The sequence below is a fragment of the Oryctolagus cuniculus genome, chromosome 17 (assembly GCF_964237555.1).
Source record: "Oryctolagus cuniculus chromosome 17, mOryCun1.1, whole genome shotgun sequence".
NCBI lineage: Eukaryota > Metazoa > Chordata > Mammalia > Lagomorpha > Leporidae > Oryctolagus > Oryctolagus cuniculus.
The window spans coordinates 63,790,769-63,813,259 of record NC_091448.1 but is presented as its reverse complement, the minus strand read 5'-3'; the positions used below and the strand labels follow the sequence as shown (position 1 = coordinate 63,813,259).

Below are 22,491 nucleotides of genomic sequence, written 5' to 3'. Positions count from 1 at the left end.
ATAGAATTAACAAAATGAATACAAGTCATTGCTTGGAATGTCTGCATCCAAACACAGTGCCAATTTAAGCCCAGGATACTCTGCTTCAAATACAGCTCTCTACTAATGTATACCAGGGGGCAGGAGATAATGGTTCTTGTGCTTGGGACCCTGTGATACATCAGATTGGAATAGTTGGAATGCCAGGCGTTTGGCTTCAAATTAGTCAGACCTAACTGCTGCAGGTATCTGGGGAGGTAGCTAATAGGAAATCTCTTTCTCACTGTTTCTCCTCTCACTGACTTTCTGCCTTTCACAAAGGTGAAACAACTATATAAGATTTTAAAGAAAGGACATATGTTTGGTAAAAATAATCAGCTATTGCCAAGAAATCAATTTTTCCTTGTCCTATTCATTCCAGTTCATTTTTCTAAAATTGTCTGTTTTGTACTTCTCTGATATTTCAAACATCAATATGGGAAACTTTTGCTGGATCATTTTCTTGCAGGTGGAGAAGAGTTTAATGTGTCTGTATTCCAAGCAGGATCACATTTAAGGGACAAGATTTGCATCTGTGGTTGTCTCATGTTCTGTCTTCCCAGGGAAACAGCATTTGTGGGATTTTTCTAATGAAAAACTGTTTTATCTGCACTCTATTACAGTTTCCCCATATTTCTAAGGAAATCTGATATCCTCAGCCTCTGAGAACTACAATAGTTACAGAAAGTCCCAATATACCACCTTCGGTATACATTCACAAGCAATTTAAAGAATTTGTTTCTGCAGACCAGAATCTGCTTAATTTCTTCAAAATTTATTTCTATCTCATTGTGCAGTTGTCATTCCTGGTGACCTCCTTTCATTTTTTACATAAACACTCCTCTGTGATAATATGCAATTCTGGAGATTTTGATCAGTTGCCGATTTACACATGAAACTTCATTTCCTTTGCCTTTACCAGAGATACTGATCTCCATAGATACTGTAGAATAACTGTGTCTGAAGTAAGACTTGGAAAAAATTAAGAGAAAGACCACCACTCAACATCTGCTGCAATGATTCTACTTTGGCCTCCCTGACCATTATGTACACACTCACCTGGGAGGCTATGATGTAAGCATTCTTCCCCCATCCAGGGCTCTGCTCCTTGCTCCAACTTCAAGATCAAGTCAGGTTTGGTCATGCAGTGCCCTAGTAATGGAAATAATGTAACACTTTGTGAAATCACTATCTTGGGTTAATTAAAGGTGAACAGCATGGTCCAGGAGCTATGCAACAAATGTTCCAATTTGAATTCCTTCTCAGATGGTATATAATCAGATTCTTCATGGACTCAAATTCTATTCCTGTCCCTCATTTATAAAGTTTATTAATAGTGCTCACTTATTTGTCAAATAGTGACAAAATGTTACCACTGGGCATGTGATGAGTGTCACTCACCCAAGGAGAACAGGCTGCTGTAGGTCTCCAGCATCACATCCCTGTACAGGATTTTCTGAGCTTGGTTCATGTTCTGCCATTCCTCCCAGGTAAAGTACACAGCCAGGTCTTCAAATGTTATCATCACCTGTGATAGAACACTCCTGGTCAACATGTCAACTCTGTCACATAACAAAAAATGGCAGTTGTATAACTTCTGCATGCATATGGAGGAAGAAGGAAGGATGCCATTTCATTTCAGATTTGTTGAGCATTTGGACAGCCACACAGAAGCATTCAACAGGGGATCAAACCTGTGGTATAAAGGCTGTGAAAAATGCCCAAGCTGGAGGGAAACAGGAATTTCTGTTCAGAAAGGCCAGACTATGTCAAGGGCAATTGCACAGGAGGCTGAAAGGGGGACAATAGTCACTCTGGAATGAGCAATGTTCAGAAGAATGTAGAAGTATTCAGGGAAAAAGACAAGAAACCATCAGGGAAGCTATGAAGAGATTGAACAGAGAAGAATTTCCAGGAAAACACCATGCACAGTAAATGCAATTATGGCAGAGAAAAAAATATTTTAAATTGAGACATTACAGACTTAACTTAGTGTTTATGAAGCCAGCTCAGATACTCTATCTCTGCATCAAATTTCCAAAGAAATTTCCTTGAGAAATTCTGTACTATAATCTGCATTTGTGACTGAGGGAAATGCAGAGAGATTTGTTTGAGAACAGAGTAGGCACCAGTATTATGGTGCAGCAGATAAGCCTGCACCCTCCACCTGCAATTCAGGCATCCCAATGTGAACCGTTTGAGTCCTTGGTGCTCCACATGGGATGCCTGTGGTCATTTTGTGAACGAACCAGTAGATGGAAGGTATCTCTTACTACCCATCCTTCCATATCTCTATTTGCCTTTCAAATAAGTTAATAAATAAATCTTGGGGCCAGAGCTGTGGTGCAGTGGGTTAACACCCTTGCCTAAAGTGCTGACATCTCATATGGGTGCCATTTCTAGACCCAGCTGCTCCACTTCTGATCTAGCACTCTGCTATGACCTGGGAAAGTAGTAGAAGAAGAACCAAACCCTTGGGTCCTTTAACCCATGTGGGAGACTGAGAAGAAGCTCTGGCTCCTGGTTTCAGATCAGCACAGCTCCGGGCATTGTGGGCAGCCAGGGAGTGAACCAGCAGATGAAGATCTCTACTCTCTCTCTCTCTCTGCCTCTCTCTCTTTGTAACTCTGACTTTCAAATAAAAAATAAATTTTTAAATAAAAACGTAAAACATAAAAGAACCTGCAATAGATTTTTTTTCCTCACACAGCCCTTATGCTATCTCTGAATCAAGGTCAGCTCCCCCAATTATGAAGGTCTGCATTACTCTAACAATTAAAAAAATAAATGCAACTGATTTGTGTTTTAGCACTAGCTAACTCTTACCCTTGCAGAATGTTCAGTGTTTATTTCCATGGTGGTACTGAAACACTGCCCACTACATCATCTATATAACAATAATGACTGTATTTGACATCATGACCCCCAATTTCGAATATTATCCTTGAAGCCTCATTTAAAAATATAAATAATATGTATTTTGCTATGGCAACAGAAAGATGAGACCAAATTGCCTTATGTTAGATTACTTCAATGCTTGATAGTCATGACAAATTCATTTGTCTTGTTTTTATATATTCCCTAAGAATAAAATTTATCTTTATTTTCCCATTTTTATTAACAAATTATTATAAATCTAAAAAGAAAACTGACAGCAACCTGAGAATAATTAAAAAAAAAAACACTTACAGGGCCAGTGCTGTTGCACAGTGGGATAAAGCCCCAGCCCTCAGAGCCAGCATCCCATATGAGTGCCAGTTTGAGTCCTGGCTTCTCCACCTCAAATCCTGCTCCTACAAATATTACTGGGAAGGTACTGGAGGATGACTCAAGGGTGTGGACCCATGCACCTATGTGAGAGATGCAGAAGGATCCTGCCTCTTGCCTATAGATTGGCTCAGCTCTGACCTTTGTGGCCTTTTGGGGAATGAACCAGCAGATGCAAGACTCTCTCTCTCTCTTTTTCTGTTACTCTCTGTGACTCTGTCTTTCAAATGCATAAAATAAATATGTTTTTAAAAGTACACAATCTGCAGGTGATGTATTAATTTTCTCTGCTCTTTGAAATATCTGGAGGTGTCATGAATCATTCCTGGAAGAAAACATAAATGCAAGGATTTAAAAGAAAATTTCATGGCTTTCTTTCTACATTGTACTGTAGAAAACGGAGTGCTAGAATGAATAAAGAATCATGAATACATAAATAAAGAAAACATAAATTTCAAGGAGGAAAAATCATTTAAACCTGCAAATATACGGCAACTGAACCCACCTCTATTAAGTGGCAGAGATTAATCAGAAGTTATCTTTGGTTTAATGAAAGCATTGCAAAAAAAAAATTTTTTTTTCCCCCAGGAATTACTGTCATATTGTTTTTGTTCCTTTTCCTCATTTTCTGTAAAGTCAATTCCTATGGTCATTTCTGTGATACAGGAAATCATGTTTCAGATAAACAAAAAGTGGAGATAAATGAGAATAGTCAGGGTGATACTGAAGAAAAAAGGACAATTAGGAAAAAGGGAACTTCCAACGTTGAAACTGATTAATGTTACGAGAAATCACTTAAATGTGGGGAATCAGTGTTCAGGAAGACCAGACACTTATTCTTTCTTTTTATATCCAATTACTGCATCAAACTTAACATTGAGCTTTCGTTTTGCAAGTGCCAGGAAACGCTCAGGAAGGATCCTTTCCAATATCATTAAAAAGCGTATAGAAGACGGCACAAAGATCATTTTCTCCTCTGTCAGGATCCCATTCATCAGCTTGTTTACCACTTGCTCAGGTTCCAGGGTGGGTCCCAGGCTGGTGCTTGGATTTTTGATGAAGCCAGTGTTTATGAAATTCGGGCAGAGACATGTCGTCTTGACTCAGGTTCTTTCTAAGGCAGCCAGCTCGTCAGTCAAAGCTCTGTGAAACCCAACAGCAGCAAACTTGCTGGAACAATAAGCCAGTAAGAAGGGGACCACAGTATGTCCACCTGCGGAAGCCACAGTGACAATATGACCATGATTGTTCTTCATCATCGCTGGAAGAAATGCCTTTGTAGTCCAGAAATGCGCAAGCACATTAACTTCAAAAGCTTTTTCAATCTGAGGGTCTTGTGTAGCAAACAAATCAGATGTGTAGACTACACCAGCATTATTTACTAAGATGCTAACATCTCCAATTTCTGCCTTTACCTTCTTTGCAGAGCTGTAAATATCTTCTTGGTTACTGCAGTCAACCACAAAAGGATGAGCCTGGGCACCCAGTCTCCTGCATTCAGCAGCTGTTTCCTCAATTCCATGCTTTGGAGGTAGTCAGCAGGAATGGAGCATTGCAAAAATTTTATTAAATGATATTGTAACAATAAAAAAGAGTAAAACTTTGTTATTGTTGAAATTAATTACATTCAGTAAAATTTACATTAATGAAAGTTATTTTGGGGACTGGCACTGTGGCTTAGTGGGTAAAGCTGCTGCCTGTATCCCATGTGAGTGACAGTTCAAAACAGTGACAGAGCTGCAATTGACAGTCACCCATACAGGTTTCATCTCAAATGGCCTGAACACCCAGCTCCATCACATTGCCATCTTGGATGAAACAGACTTTCTTTCTTTCTTTCTTATTTTAAGAATTTTATTTATTTATTTGACAGGTAGAATTACAGACAGTGAGAGAGAGAGGCAGAGAGAAATGTCTTCCTTCCATTGTTTCACTCTCAAAATGGACACAATGGATGGAGCTGTGCTGATCTAAAGCCAGGAGTCAGGTGCTTCTTCCTGGGCTCCCACCCAGGTGCAGGAGCCCAAGCACCTGGGCCATCTTCTGCTGCTTTGCCAGGCCACAGCAGAGAGCTGGATAAGAAGAAGAGCAGCCGGGACTAGAAATGGTGCCCATATGGGATGCCCGCACCCCACATGGAGGATTAACCTACTGCACCACAGTGCTGGCTCTGGATGAAACAGTCTTTCTACAGAACTTTTGTAGCTGCCTCTGTACAACTGGAGACACATTGGTCTTGTTTCAGTGCACCAATTTTTGATAAAAATATCTTTAAAATCTCAACCTTATTCACCCTTTCTCCAGGTCCAGAACTGAGGATGTGGCATTGGTGTCCCTTCCTAGGCCAGCCAAGATCTACAGGGTGCATCTGAATGACATAACTTAACACCTCAGATCTATGACTGTCACCTATGCCACCAAGAGCAGACACCTGTCCTGCTCTCCAAGGTTCCTTTCACCCTCACACTAACATCCACAGACACAGAAACCAACCACACAGTTCTTGAGCAATATGAGGAAAGCCCCAGAGTCAGGAATTCTGTGAAGATGGTGGGAGTGGTTGGAATGGCACATGCTGAGAAGGAGGCCAGAGGAGATTTCCCATGGTCCTGACCTGCTGACATCATGGGCAGATGAGGCTAGATTCCCAGATACCAATGCACGTCTCCATTAGAAGCAATGAAGATGATCCATACATCAGCTAGAAAATCAGCCTCCTGGGACATGGAGGGGATACATCAGAACTTGTCTAACCACAAGAGATATCCACATAGTAATCAATTCCTCATTAATGCTTGACATATTTACAACCTAAAGGAACATAGTATAAGTGGAGAAATTCAAATGTGGAAAGAATTCTTGGGAATTGTATTTAAATTTATCATGATTTGATCCTATTGAAAACCTAAAATTTGTTTTTAAATTTTATAATGAAAAAGGATAAAAAAAGATGTTCCATCTTATGTCTCTACAGCATAAGATATACATCAACTTTCCCAGGTTCTATATGCATTTATGAACAAAGTTTCATAGGTGTACTCAGTAGTGTGGCTCCAAAAGTCTTAACCAGGGATTCAACTAAATTTAACAAGGAATTTTAGAAGAATTCCAAAATACGTATCAGAAGAAAAATACATACTTTACTTGGTACATCTCATTTTAATTATACTATTGTCTCCATTTCCAATTGTCAGATGTACAAAAAAATCCCAGAAGCAGCAGAGTTAGTCCAACATGATGAGGAATAAAATACTTTTTAAGTTACAATTTGACTAGAGAAAATGAGAATTCACAGATCCCAGATTAAAATAACCAAGATGGCTCAATAAAAGAAAACTCAATGTCTTCTTACACTGACATTTATTACCTCAGATTTATTTAACCAAAAGGAGATTACTCCAGCTATTCCCCATTAGGCATCCCAATTTCATCTGCTAAATCTATTAAAAAAAAAAGCACCTCATGATAATTACTAAAATCATACTGCTGTATGCCACCCACCATGTCCACTGTACCTTATACCTAATGTTAACAAATCTGATGCATCTCAATAGATAAATGATGTGTCTTAACTATTACAAGTGTGGCAAATGTGTTTTGTTCAAAGTTTTTCCAAAAGCCCCTCCGTCTCAGTTTGCCTTCACCTTGAAAAGATACTTCTTCTGAGGTATACATGGACACCTCATTGACTTTGCCATCAAACAGAATTTTTGCAAAAAAAATTAACCACACCCACCACTTATCAGGAACACAAGCATGCATCACATAGATGACAAGCTCCATGAATGAGATGATCTGACAGGCTTCTCAAGTACATACAAGCCTAATCATCCTACTTGGGTTTTAGTGCAATGCATACCTCATTTACAAAATTAATTGTCACCTTTGCTACAAATCAATCCAGCTTATATGGGCCTCCCTCTGATGAAAGGGGCTAAAATCCATCAAAATAAACTCTAGAAACTGTCCTTGTGCTCTCAGTGACTTTTTCATTCTAGGGGCTCACAAACCTTCTAAATTCTTTAGATCACCTATGATGATCATTAGTTCTCAAGGACTATGATGCAAGTAATTTCCCCTCTTGGCATCTTGTTATTAACTATGCTGTATGAGAAATGAAGTCTACACACCTTGTGCCTACAATTCTCCAAACCATGTTGTCTGCTAGAACATTGGCCATGAATATAGGACAATAAAATTTGGGCATGGTTGCTGAGGTCTCCTTAATAAAAGATGGACTGGGGCCGCAACTGTGGTGAAGTGGTGTAATCCTCCACATGCAGTGCTGGCACCCCATATATGCACTAGCTCTAGTCCCCACTGCTCCTCTTCCCATCCAGCTCTCTGCAATAGCCTGGGAAAGCAGGAGAAGATAGCCTTGGACCCCTGCACCTATGAGGAAGACCTGGAAGCTCTTGGCTACTGGCCTAGCATCTGCCCATCTCCAGCTGTTGCATTCATTAGGGGAGTGAACCAGTGTATGGAAGACCTTTCTCTCTTTCTCTTCCTCTCACTGTCTGAACTGTACTTGTCAAATAAATAAACCTTAAAAACTATATGTAGGATGGACCAAAATGTGGCATACTCTATTTCAGCTCCAGTATCTACTGTCTATGTAAGTGTCTCAGAGTAACACAGTAGGTCACCCTCTAGCAAACAAGAAAAGCTATTTAAGTTCAGAGGACACCATTCTGCTGCCTGTTGACTTTATTACTGTTAGTCTGGATGCTTTCATCCATTGCAATCCAGAGACCCAATTTTCCCATAGATATTAACATCAGGAAACATAAAAATATGGTAAGAAAAGCTTAAACTGAGAGTTATTATTAATAAGTATTTTAACAAACTTTCTTAGAACCCATCTAGTCCAAACCTTGGACAATTGGAAGCTGTTGTACTTAGCCCACCCATAATCGAGATGCGTTCTAATTCTTTTAACTGCAAGGAGAGTATCATAGACATTAATGCTCCAAACTGATCCAGTTCCCTGCTAATGTGTCTGGGAAAGCAGCACAGGATGACTCAAATTATTTGAGCTCCTGCTCCCATGTGAGAGACCTGGAAGAAGACCCTAGCTCCTGACATCAGTCTGGCCTAGCCACAGTCATTGCAGCCATTTGAGGAGTGAACAAATCAGAAGGAAGATCTCTCCCTCTGTCACTTTATAGCACTGCCTTTCAAAGAGCTGAAAAACTTACCATGACTCATTATGTCATTAATTTAGTACATGACGCTGAGAAAATCAGAACTATTTGTTAAAAATTGGTTGCAATGCACTAGATTTATAATTTTTGAATGTATCTTTCCAATGTATAATGTAGTCCTGTGCTAGTTTAGAGTATCAGAAATTTAAAATGTGCAAAGTTTTTAAAAATATTTATTGTGAGACAGAGTTAGAGATATAGAGAGGAAGAGAAAGAGAGAGAGGCTTCTACCCACAGGTTCACCCCCCAAGTGGCCAAAATGGCTGGAGCTGGGCCAATCTGAAGCCAGGTGCCAGAAGCCACGAGTCAGCAGCTTCCTCCAGGTCACCCATGTGGGTGCAGGGGCCCAAGCATTCATGCTATATTCCACTGCTTTCCTAGGCCATTAGCAAAGAGCTGGATTGGAAGTGCAGAAGCAGGGACTCAAACTGGTGCCCACATGGAATGCTGGTGCTGCAGGTGGAGGCTTAATTCTACTATGACACAGTGTGGGCCAGTGACAGGTTTTAGGAAGATGTCTTTTATGTAGACTAGGCTACAATATTGTAAGGTAAGGTTTAGCTTTTATTTTCCACACATCAGTATTCATCTTTTAGCAATTATAAATATTGACTATCATATGCATCTTATGAAGCATTATATTGATGTTACCTGTACACAACCATCAGGCACTTCCACTGTAGAATGCATTAATGTGTATATGTATTTTTGTTTGTGTGTACATGAATGCACAACTTTTGATGGAGTTAGTACTGAAAGTAATACTGTAAGAAATCCTACACTCATTTCAAAACTTCTGTCCTCCCCAGAGTTGGCTGTCTATCAGGCAGACCACAGGGCCCCTTTTGCTGTTATGGATTGAAATGTGCCTCCCTAAAACTCAAACATTGAAGTGCTAACCACCAATGTGACTCTATCTGAAGAAAGTGCTTTTAAGCAGGTTAAATGATATATATATATATGTCTGTCACATCAGGAGAAAGGCTTCTGGAAAAATCAAGCCTATTAGGGCCTTGATCTGATATTTTCAACCTCTGCAACTCTCAGTTGTAAAATTCCACAATTTAAATCAAATTCTCTGAGGAATTTTGTTAGCAAATTTATACATCCTCATTTCTGCCAGTGTTTTCTGCAGTCATCTGGAAGGTCCTCATGATTAGCAGAGAAATATAGAAACTAAAAACTATGATTTTAGATGACCAAATATCTACTAACACAAAAAAGGATATCCCAGAAGCAACCTACTACCATTCCACAGGACCCAGAAAAAAACAAGAATGAATCAAGTTGCAGGGCAGTGAATAATGAAAAAAAAGTGAATAATGAAAGATAACTGTAGGGCCGGCGCCGTGGCTCAATAGGCTAATCCTCCACCTTGCGGCGCCGGCACACCGGGTTCTAGTCCCGGTTGGGGCGCCGGATTCTGTCCCGGTTGCCCCTCTTCCAGGCCAGCTCTCTGCTATGGCCAGGGAGTGCAGTGGAGGATGGCCCAGGTGCTTGGGCCCTGCACCCCATGGGAGACCAGGAAAAGCACCTGGATCCTGGCTCCTGCCATCGGATCAGCGCGGTGCGCCGGCTGCAGCGGCGGCCATTGGAGGGTGAACCAACGGCAAAGGAAGACCTTTCTCTCTGTCTCTCTCTCTCACTGTCCACTCTGCCTGTCAAAAATAAAAAAAATTTAAAAAAAAAATTAAAAAAAAAAAAAAAAAAAAAAAGAAAGATAACTGTGGCCGGTGCTGTGGCTCAATAGGCTAATCCTCCGCCTTGCGGCGCCAGCACACTGGGTTCTAGTCCTGGTCAGGGCACCTGATTCTGTCCCAGTTGCCCCTCTTCCAGGCCAGCTCTCTGCTATGGCCCAGGAGTGCAGTGGAGGATGGCCCAAGTGCTTGGGCCCTGCACCCACATGGGAGACCAGGGGAAACACCTGGCTCCTGGCATTGGATCAGCGTGGTGCACCAGCCGCAGAAGCCACTGGGGGGGTGAACCAAAAAAAAAGCAAGACCTTTCTCTCCGTCTCTCTCTCACTGTCCACTCTCTGTCAAAAAAAGAAAAAAAATTATGGGGGGGAAGCCATTGTAATCCATTAACTGTACTTTGGAAATTTATATTTACTAAATTAAAAAATATTTAAAAAAAGAATGTCAGTGATATATTCTGAGGTAAGCTTTAACAAAGGGAAAGCAAATTTTACTTTTAATTTTTCTCATATTGCTTTTGAGGAACCTGTGATGGTCATAGTTGCATATATGAGTTCTGTGTTCAGGATAAATGTAAATTTCTTTAACAAAATAATAAGTATTAAGTCATGAGGAGTAGATGAGTTTACCCAGGCACTACACATATTTGTAAAGTAGGAGGACAAGCACTGCAATGGTAAACACCTGAGCAATATCCACATCCAATTTTAGGCAGAAGAATTGGCAAATGAACTGAAACAGAGTAATTGAAATGATAGAGAAAAGCCAAGGAGATGAGAGGTGATGAATGGTGAGGGTGCAGTGTTTGAGGAGGGAGCAAAGAAATGTATGCTGCCTTCCAAACCACTTTGTTCTCAATCTCTTACTCCGCTTCATGTTATATTTTTTAAAGATTTATTTATTTGAAAGTTGGAGTTATGCAGAGAGAAATAGAGAGGGAGGTCTTCTATCTGCTGGGTCACTCCCCAAATGGCTGCAACAGCTGGGGCTGCACAGATCCAACACTGGAATCCAGGAGCTTCCTCCAGGTCCTCCATATGGGTGCAGGGACCCAAGCACTTGGGCCATCTTCCACTGCTTTCCCAGCCCATAGCAAAGAGTTGAACAGCCAGGACTCGAACCAGCACCCATGTGGGATGCTGGTACTGTAGGCAGCAATTTTACCCACTACATCACAGTGCCGGCCCCTCTGCTTCACTTTCATAATGCAACTTATTCTTAAGGAAACTATATTTTACATTTTCCTGTTAGCATATTGTCATATTAACTCCTAAGAGAGAAGTGGCCTGTATTCTGTGCTTAGAAGAGGATTTGGCGCATAGTAGAACTTCAGTGAAGTGCTACATGAATGATGTGCACTCAGTAAATGAGGTATTTAAAGCATACATTGCATGTAACCAACACAGATATCACTAATGACCTTGGGAAGACCAATTTGAGAGGAATAGTGGGGACAAAAATAAGACTCCAATAAGTTGAATAATAACAGAAAGGAAAGGAAGTGAGATGGATGCAAAACTACTGACCACTTTTTGAGGAATTAAATTCACAAAGGGGCTAGCATTGCAGCAAAATGGGTTAAACTGCCACCTGTGATGCCACCATTCCATGTGAGTTGCAGTTTGAATTCAAGCTAATCCACTTCCAATTCAGCTCCCTGCTAATGCACCTGGGAAAGCAGAAGATGGACCAAGGACTCGGCCCCTGCCTCTCATGTGGAGGACCTAAATGAAGCTCCTAACTTCAGCCTGCCCCAGCCACAGTTGTTGCAAATTTTTGGGGTATGAGCCAGCAGATGGTGTCTTTCCTTCTGTAACTCCACCTTTCAAATAAATAAATCTTTAATAAACAAATAAACTGATTAAAAAACAAAAACCCAATATCCTATCATCTTATTCCAAAAAGACAAAAAAGGACAAATCCTAGAGATGATATTGGAAAAGAAAATCCTCACACATGGAGGGTGAAAACATGAATTAGTATAGCTGTTATGGAGAAAAGAATGATCATTCCTCAAAAAAGAAAAATAAATCTACCATTTGACAGAATTATTTTGCTCTTCGCTATATATTAGAAGAAAATTTTATTAGAAGGAAATTATAAGGAAATGAAAAGAGCATATCAAAGAGACAGCAATTTTCCCATTGTCAGTATAACACAGTTCACTGCAGCCATGATTTGGAACCAACCTAGCTGTCCATGAATAAAAAAATGTACAAGGGATCATTATTTAGACACAAAAAAGAATAAATATTGTTACATTAACTGAAATAAGCCAGAAACAGAAACACAAATGTCACATGTACCTTATCACATATGGAAGTGAAAAAAAATTAATGCATCTAAACAGAGAATTGTTCTTGTCAGAGAAGGGTAGAGGCTAGGGACAGATGAGGATTGGATGACAGGTACCAAACTACAGTGATTCACAAGTAACTGCTGGTGTTCCACAAAATCATTAGATGATGATAATATACCATATTAGGTCCTTTGTAAAGAACTGAAGAGGAGCTGGTAGCCTCAAATCATGAAGAAGAAACAGAAACGATAGTTGTTTAGCATAATCACTTTCATCTAATCAAATAGTGCAGTATACCCTATAATAATGAATGCCTAGTACACATTAAAATCAAAAATTATTTCAATAACATTTTAAAATCAAAAGCATCCCATTATACTAACAATGAGCTATTTGAAAATGAAATTAGGAAAACACTTCCATACTTAACAGCATAAAAATAGGAACAAATATCCTCCAGCACTATCTTCATTGGTTAGCAGTGATTAATCAAATACACAGCTCAAAAATCAATAAATTGGGGTAGGTGCTGTGGCGCAGCAAGTTAATGCCCTGGCCTGGAATGCCAGCATCCTTTATGGGCACTGGTACTAGTCCTGGCTGCTGCTCTATGATCCAGCTCTCTGCTGTGGCCTGGGATATCAGTGGAAAGTGGCCCAAGTCCTTGGGCTCCTGTACCCATGTGGGAGACCCAGAAGCTCCTGGCTCCTGGCTTTGGATCAGCACGGTGCACTGGCCGCAGTGCACCTGCTGCAGCAGCCACTGGGGGGTGAACCAATGGAAAAGCAAGACCTTTCTCTCTGTCTGTCTCTCTCTCACTGTACACTCTGCCTGTCAAAAACAAAATCTTTAAAAGAACAATAAATCAATATGGTCTTTCAACTTGAAATTTCTGATCAGCCTTACATGGTTTATAACCAACAATGCCAGCATCCCATGAGCACCAGTTCCAGTCCCAGCTGCTTCATTTCAAATCAGTCCCCTATTAATATGCCAGGGAAAGGAAGCAGAAGATGGGCCAAAAGTCGGGTTCCTGCCACTCATGGAAGTCCAAGAGTTCCAGGCCTTTGGCTTCAATCTGGTGCTGTCTGGCCACTGCAACCACTGTGGGAAGTTCTGCAACCATTGGGGGAAGTTTAAAACAGATCCCTCCCTCCCTCCCTCCCTCCCTTTCTTCCTTCCTTCCTTCCTTCCTTCCTTCCTTCCTTCCTTCCTTCCTTCCTTCCTTCCTTCCTTCCTTCCTTCCTTCTTTCCTTCCTTCCTCCTTTCCTTCTTCCTATCCTTTCCTTCCTCTTTCTTTCTTTCTTTCTTTCTTTCTTTCTTTCTTTCTTTCTCTCTCTCTCTCTCTTTCTTTCTTTCTTCTCTCTCTCTCTCTCCCCTTCTGCCTTTCAAATTCACAAAGTAAGCCTTTTTTAAAACATATTTTTAAAACTATTTTAAAAGAAAGATAGGAGAAACTTTATCAAAGCAAGGAGAGCATACGATGAATAGTAGGACTCCTAATTTCAAAAATCTACACTCAAGAAAAAGCTAATGAAACTCAAATTATAACCAAACATCATTTTCTATTATCTACTATAATCTTTATCTTGAGAGTTAGGGAAAAAAAATGTTCATTCCCTGTGAAAAAACCAACCTCGGGTGGGCATAGTGGGTTAAGCTGCTGCCTGCAGTGCCAGCATCCCACACAGTACTGGTTGAAGATCTGCTGCTCCATTTCCAACTCAGCCCCCTCCTAATGCACCTGGGAAAGGAGCAGAGGACGGCCCAAGTGCTTAGGCCCCTGTCCCCAAGTGGAGACTAGGAAGAAACTCCTAAATCCTGGCTTCAGCCTAGCCTAGCCACAGCCATTGCAGCCATTTGGGAAGTGAACCTATTGATGGAAGATCTCTCAGCCTAAACTTCTCTCTCGGTACATATGCCTTTCAAGTAAATAAAAGAAATCATAAAAATAAACCATACACAATGTAGTATTTTGGCAATTCTCTCACACAGAAAATCTTTGATAAACTGTAGATGAGTGTTCCCGCATTAATGCAATTCAGAAAGAGGATTCCTTTCTCCCAACCTGTGGTAGACATCATAAATGTAATTAATGGGAAGATGAATGGACACCATCAGACTGCTTCCTCACAAGGCATCTTTCCTTAAAGCCATCACTGCTATGTTACCAGATTATGTACTTCATATGAAATATTTGTCTCTTACAAATTTTGAGTACATTGCCAAAACTGACAGCAGTGCAGGGACTGATGTGCCAAGGACAGCCAGTTAGGGAGATGAATCTAGGAATCCTATTCTTGGCTGCTTCCAAGTCCTATTAACAGGCACACAGCATGTTTGCTCAGAAAAAGGTTTTACTGTTGTTTCATGGGTGTGAAGCAGCTCTTCCCAGCAAAAACACAAAACTACTTGTCCATTCACAAGCTCTGTGATAGGAAGTGCACAGGAGAATAGTTCAAACACACTGGGGTTAAGAGGAGAAATGCTGTCACCCTAATACCTCAAACTGGAATTCAGTTTCTATTTTTACTTTCTAGATGCCCTCATTGTTCTAAATGAGTTTCATAAATTAGTAACTTGGGGGCATAGCCAGTAAACCCACTGCCTGTAGTGCCAGCATCCCATATGGGTACTGGTTTGAAACTCAGCTGCTCCACCTACAATCCAGCTCACTTCTTTGGCATGGGAAAGCAGTGGAGGATGGCCCATGTCCTTGGGTCTCTGCACCCACATGGGAGACTTGGAAGAAGCTCCTGGCTCCAGGCTTCAGACCGGCACAGCTCCGGCCTTTGCGGCCAATTGCAGAAGTGAACAGCAGATAGAAGACATCTCTCACTCTTTCTGCCGTTCTTCCTCTCTCTGTGTATTTCTGATTTTTCAAATAAATAAATAAAGCAGTAACTTGGTGACAACAACTATCTATAAGAACATGTGAAGTATTCAAACACAGTTTGTCACATAAAGTCAGCAAGTTTTCAAGGGCACACCTTCTACACTATGTGGGCATCTCTGCGGGGGGGAGAGGTGCATTTTTTTCTTCCCCTCTTCTTTCTTACCATTCTCACATTAATAAATTCTATAGATGCTTCCACAGACCAGTCTCTATGAAAATGTAGAATATCCTCCCATGACAAAAATGTCATGGGTTTAAACACAGAACCCAAAATAAGAAAAGTATTTGGCCTTCTTAATTAAACACTGGGGAATGTAAGATAATGAGTGGATCATTCAGTAACTGTAAAGACCTGGGCGGAGAAAAACTGTCACTTTTCTATATTTATGATGTTGTAATTCTCCACGTTATGCAAACTCAGATTAAAATAACTCCAGTTAGTGGGCAGCACTGAGGCAAGAGTGTCTACTCTCTACAAATGCTATTCTCTACAGAGTCAGCAAACCATATGGGCGCTGGTTGGAATCATGGCTGCTCCAGTTTCCATCCAGCTCTCTACTGTGGCCTGGAAATACAGTAGAAGATAGCCCAAATACTTCATCCCCTGCACCTAGGGGTAGGAGACCTGGACAAAGCTCCTGGCTCCTGACTTCGAATCAACACAGCTAGAGCCATCTATCTTTACTTCTGCCACTTTGTAACTCTGTCTTCCAAATAAATAAATAATTAAAAGAAAAATAGCTCCATCCTGGAAGAAGCTCTTGGCTCCTGGCTTCGGATCAGCATACCTCTGGCCATTGCCGCCAAATGGGAGTGAACCATCAGGTGGAAGACATCTCTCTCTCTTTCTCTCTCTGCCTCTCCTCTCTCTCTGTAACTCTTTCAAATGAATAAATAAATCTTTAAAATAATAGCTCCAGTTATTGACAACACAGTAGACTTGCATTAATTTTAGTTCACTTTTCACTTTACAAAGGGATCAGTGGCAGGTAAAAACAGTTGACAGCCTTGCTAACAGGAGAAGAAATAGCTGAAGACAGAAAAAGAAAAGCAGCCAAAGAAATCATCAGCTACGATTGCATGGCCTTGTAGAAGAAATACAGCCACAACCTGAGGCAAAGAAAGAAAAGTGGACCCCATCCAACACAAACCTTGAAAAGTGGATGCTCACAATTAATGAGTGAAACAGCTGCCCACTGAAATCTTGTCTAGGGAGGGAAGATGTCCTAAGTTCTGCTTCTGTAAACTCCAGTCATAAATCAGTCCCTGGCATCTTTTTTTACAAACATACTGGACCCACCAACCATTGGAAACGTGGTCCTAAGTCATGTAGGCTGCATTTAAACCCACCAATGCTGTAACAGCTGAGGTATGATGCTGATGAGCCTATAAATATTCTAAGAAACTTGAGTTTGATGCTCAATTCTCAGGAAAACCCTTCTCCCACATGCGTCCCCGACCCTTCCTGTACCCCAAATCTGCTGCAGAAAGCCCCGGGAGCAGGTACTCTTTCTTCTGCACACACGGGGAGTGAAGCGGGGAGTGCAGGGCAGAGAGTCCCTGCACGTGGGACCCACAGGCGGAGGATGAAGAGGGAAGCAGCAGCAGGAGGCAGGCTCGGAGTGAGCACCTGGAAACTGCCTGGGATCACACGTGCAGAGCAGAAGATGCAGCAAATGCAAGAGAAGGCACAGCACAGCCTCCAGGGTTGACTCAGATCAGGGAATGAACTCCCTCTGGTCCCAACTCAGAGGCCCATGGGCGGGCACTAGTACGCGCATGCGCACAGGCATTCGGAACGCAGAATACGCCTGAGCTCCTGGGAACTCTGGGAAATGAAGTCCAGGCCACAGCATCCCTAGAGACACAGGCTGCCCCCCACCCCCAGGGCTGCAGTCTGGGGTGGGTGCCCATGACCAGAGGGTGTTTGCTTTTGTTTATGTCCCTCTTTCCTGTCCTTCCCAACCCAAAATCTCAAGGATCATTTGGTGTCCTTCCTTTCCAGAAGCAAAATGTTTTCTTTTTATATGTGAATTTTCTCTCCTCTTTTTTTAAAGATGTATTTATTTATTTATTTGCAAGTCAGAGTTATGAGAGAAGGTGAGGCAGGAAGTGAAAGACAGGGAGAGAGAGGTAGAGAGAGAGAGAGTGTGTGAGAGGTCTTTCATTTACTGGTTCACTCCCAAATTTGTTGTAACCGCTAGGGCAGAGCCGATCCAAAGCTAGGAGCCAGGAGCTTTTGCCAATTCTTCCACGCGAGTGTAGGGGCCCAAGGACTTGAGTTATCTTCCACCACTTTCCCAGACTACAGCTGAGAGCTAGATGGGAAATGGAGCAGCTGGAATTTGAACCGGCGCCCATATTGGATGCTGACACTTAAGCAGTGGTTTTACCACAGCGCCAGACCCAGAAGCAAAATCTTACAGAGTGACAACCACTGCTGCTAATTGACCCCAAATCCTAACTCTCTTATAACCTCTGTCTTCTTTCAGAAAAAATCTTATTTGCTGCATTGTCCCTGGAAACTTCTCTGAAATCATAAATGACAATGAATAAAATGTAACTTTTAGTGCAGGTGTAAAAGGCACAGTTTAACATCCAGTTCTGAGAATACAATTTTTATTTGTGTTGTATTGATTGTTCTTTTCAAATCATTTTACACCTTCTTTTAATTTACCAAGTACAGAGGCCAACAGAGGAACTGGATGCAGAGCCAACATTGCTGAGTATCTTCAAGGAGCCAGGTTAAGCGGCTAAATGTCTTACATCATGTCATTTATACCTTAGAATAATTCTGGGGTCAATATGATCAATTTTCAAACAGGAAATTGAGTGGAAAGAGTTCAGAAAAAGCCCATGACAACATCATTAAAAAGGTCTAAGCTAAAAGCCAATGAAATATAATACTAATTTTAAAAAATCATTCTTTTGGGGCTCAGTTTCTAACACCTTAAATTTCTCATAGGGCAAAAAAAAAAATGAGAGAGAAGAAGAGTACCTACAATAATTTACACTGTAGAGAACCACATATGATTATAACTTTTCTGAAAAAGGAGGAGATTCAAAGTTGCTATTATTCCATGGTCATTTTTTCTTATGTTTAATATAAAAATGGCATGTATGCATTATGAATTCTTAGTTGTGTGTTTTCTGGATTGTTTTATTTTTTAAGTAGAAGTTCAAATGGATAACTGGGTGACATCAAGTTCTTTGCTTATGATTACTTCTCTGAATTAGAGTTCATGGAATTAAATTTGTTGCTGGATTAGGAGTGGTTAAATCTTTATCCACTGACTTCACACTAGTATTTTCAAGGTCAGGCAATATACTTTGGGTAGATTGTTCTCTCTTGCCAGATGGAAAACTTCATGGGGCAAGAAACATATTTGATGTGAAATTAAAATTCAGCATCTTGACAGAGATAGTATTTTAGTTAAATGAATATTTGAAGATATACAAAATAAATAAATAAGATTTCTGAGCTCCAAGAAATACTTAATAGATGGGCCTAGGAAATAGAGATCTATTTGATGACTGCCACACTTAAATGAATATGTAATTTGTTGTTCTGACACAAGTTTGATCATAAAAGGGGCATATTAATAATTATACACTGTTGATATGTATAAACCAGAATCATCTTGGGCCAAACAAGTTAAATGTTCACCCTAGCTATGGAAGGCATTCCATTTCTTTATTTAATAAGCATTTCTTTAAATATTTATTTGAAAGTCAGAGTTACACAGAGTGAAGGAGAGGCAGAGAGAGACAGAGAGACAGAGAGAGAGGGGTCTTCCATCCGCTGGTTCACTCCCCAATTGGCAGCAGTGGCCAGAAATGTACCAATCTGAAGCCAGGAGGTAGGAGCTTCTTCTGGTCTCCCATGTAGGTGCAGAGGCTTAAGGGCTTGAGCCATCTACTACTTTCCCAAGCCACAGGCCACAGCAGAGAGCTGGATTGGAAGTGGAGCATCCAGGGCATGAACCAGTACTCATATGGGATGCCAGCATTGCAGGCGGTGGCTTTACCTGCCTAGCCACAGCACCAGTCCCTTTAATAAGCATTTATCGAGCATTCCTTTGTGTGGTATGTTGAAAGAATTACCAGCCACTTGATTTCCCTAGAAATTGGAGTAAGAGATACTCAGCAGCAAGATGTAGGCAGGGAGAGTGGACTGAATAACAAAAGGCTTTGGACACAAAGGAAAGGAAACAAAAGGTAGGGAGGATAATTAAAAAGTCTATTAAAGGTAATTTAGTAGGACCTGAACCAAGGAACTGTGGCAGTGGGAATGTAGAAGAAGCAAGATTACAATGAGATCTAAAAGGTAGAATCAACAGGAGTTCAATGCTTTACTATGGCAGATGAAAGCAGGAGAAAAGTCATGTGTAAATCTGAATTTGGATTGTATTATTAAAGGACAAAGTGTTCTCAGCACATTAATGTTCATCAGTAATACATGCTTTCTCCAATCCGCTTATTTTTTTTTTTTTTGGAGGGACTGGTTCTTTATTTCAAAAAGACACTTATTGTCAATAATCAGTATCAAAACAGTTACACTATTGGTTTTTCTTTCTCCCAACAGGCCCCAAAGAGACCACACCAAAGGAGAGTACATTTTAAGCCAATAAGCTGCAGGATGTACACCTAACAGACCTCACAGAAACCTCACCTAAAGTGGGGACAGGGTGGGGGAAGGAACTTGGAAAGACTAGCACACTGCCAGCCCAGACTGTGGAATGCTCTCACAGCCAGAAGGGCTGGCCAGGGTCCCCAAGGCCAGAGAAGCAAAGTTTCAAAATAATATAAAATTTTAAAAGTTTTGTACAGAAGCTATTCAAGATTTCTCCAGCACTGACTGATACAAAGCACAATGAGATGGCACTTTTAGAAACAGCAGCTTCAGACCCAGCAAAGGGTGGTGAGATGAGTTTTATATGGCTAAATCAGTGGCAAAAACATAATTTTCTTTCTCTCAAGGAGGCAGGAAAAGCAGTGAAGTGATCACCTCAACCTAAGAGGCACATGATCCATTCTGCAAGCTGTTGGGAAGGGGCAGAGGTGGGGCAAAAAATTGGTCTCAGAGGTCTTACCATTTTAATTTGGTCACTTCTGATGAATGAAAACAAAACAAAACAAAACAAAAACAGTGCCAAAGATACCTTAAAGCTGTAAACCTGAACAGCGCGAGGGGTTTTTGTTTTTGGCCAACTCCTCCCAGAATCACCTTTCTGGTTTGGCTGATGCTTTGTACAGAGCAGTGAGGTTCCCCACAGAGGAGTCTTTCCTGGGCTCTGTCTGGTGCCCAGTAAGGCAGGCCCAACACCTCTTTCCTTGCTCTGCGGACAGGGTACTATGCATTAAGCTGAAAAGTTACCTTCAAAAAGTAAGAAAAGTATTAGATTGCTCCTCCCGAGTGTGGAATTACTTGGAATGTTTTACAAAATGGTCACTACAACAACAAAAAAGGTAATTACAAAATGTGTACATCACAACATGCTTTGAAAGACACTTTGCATTGTGCTCACATTCCCTTAAATGTTGTTCCCAAAAGTGCTCAGCCTCTGGTCCCACTGGAATCTCTGGGAAGAGGCAGAGACAGTTTGGTGAAAGGACACGGGGGCGGGGTCTAAGGACAGAGGAGGTGGGTGGCAAAAGGAGAAAGCAGCCTTCCAGTTAAAAGATCAGCCCTCAGTTTAGAGGTCAGCTCCGGGCAGGCTGGCCTCAGGTGGAGTCGGGGTCAGAGGGAGGAGCAGCGGCAGGGCGGGACTGGGGTGCTCTACATCTCGTTCAGGTCAAGCAGAGTCTGGTCCAGCATCCTTTGTGTACAGAGGTGCTCCTCTTTGGTGCATTTCAGTTTATCTTCCAAATCAATTGTCTTTTCCAGCTTGGCTACCGATCTCTCAGCAAATTCAGCACGGGTCTCCGCCTCCTTGAGTTTATCGGTGAGAATCTTTATTTCTTCCTCATATTTGTCCTCTTTTTGAGAGTACTTTTCCTCAGCAGCACTCAGACACTTCAGGTTCTGGTCCATCAGTCTGATCTGCTCATCCATCTCTCGGCAACGGGACTCTGCCAGCTCAGCTCGTTCCTCCGTGCGTTCCAAGTCTCCTTCAATAATCACCAATTTACGAGCCACCTCTTCATACTTCCTGTCTGCCTCTTCTGCAATGTGCTTAGCTTCTTTGAGTTGGATTTCCTGGAGTTCCATCTTTTCTTCATCTTTTAAGGCCCGGTTTTCAATAACCTTCATACCTCTCTCACTCTCATCAGCAGCTTTTTCTGCTTCTTCCAACTTTTGCAGGGCAGTGGCCAAGCGCTCCGAGCACGATCCAGCTCCTCTTCCACCAACTGGATCCTGCGGTTCAAGGAAGCCACCTCAGCCTCAGCCTGCTCTCGGGCCCGCCTTTCTCCCTCCACCTCCCGCTGAAGGCGCTCGGCCCTCTCCTCTGCATCATCCGCCTGCTGCTGCAGAACCTGGATCTTGCGCTTCACCGCCTCGATGGTGGTGATCCCGGCCATGGTGCCCACCCAGCTGCTTCTCGCGCTCCGGCTCCTGCCTCCTCCGCTCGGCGTTGCAGCCGCTTCTCCTCTCCAATCCGCTTATAAAATGCCCATAAAGCCAGGACACAATCTCATAGGAATATGTGATCTGTAATCCCTATGTCAATCATCAAGCCAAACATTTTTAACTGCTACTATATACAATTGTCCTCATTATGATGCAGTTATTTAGAAACCAGAAGGCATAATCAGGGGCTGTAAGAACAGTCTTTAAAAAGTTAAATTCAAATTACTTAATTCAAAGCTGACTTTGGAATACCTCACAAATTCAGAGTTCATGTGTCTACCAACTTCAGGTACTCGAAGTACAATAAAGGAGAACATGAGTAAAAATTTTTCCCAGAATAGCCAAAATATGCATTATAAGGTTCAAGTGAGGTGTCCTGCCACAGGCTCACCATAGTGATTCTTAAATAAACTCACTCTGTCTTGGTTGCTCTGGCAGGAGTAGTTGGGCACACAGAGAAGAGGAGAGCAACAGATGTGAACTGTGAATAAGTTGAAAGGGTTCCAACAAGAGTGCTGCGGAGCTCCGTGGCCCTACCT

General features: G+C 41.6%; 1 protein-coding gene and 2 pseudogenes across 1 annotated transcript in view; all 3 read right to left on the bottom strand.

Annotated features, from left to right (window-relative positions):
- LOC138846270 (zinc finger protein 585A-like) overlaps nt 1-22,491 on the bottom strand; it is a 216,848-nt gene that overhangs the window by 3,309 nt on the left and 191,048 nt on the right. Inside the window, 2 exon segments of the mRNA XM_070061604.1 lie at nt 1,078-1,170; nt 1,420-1,546. Coding sequence (XP_069917705.1) covers nt 1,078-1,170; nt 1,420-1,543 — 217 coding nt within the window. The 5' untranslated portion in view covers nt 1,544-1,546.
- On the bottom strand, nt 4,043-4,820 carry LOC127490214 (estradiol 17-beta-dehydrogenase 11 pseudogene; annotated as a pseudogene).
- On the bottom strand, nt 19,862-21,992 carry LOC138846285 (tropomyosin alpha-3 chain pseudogene; annotated as a pseudogene).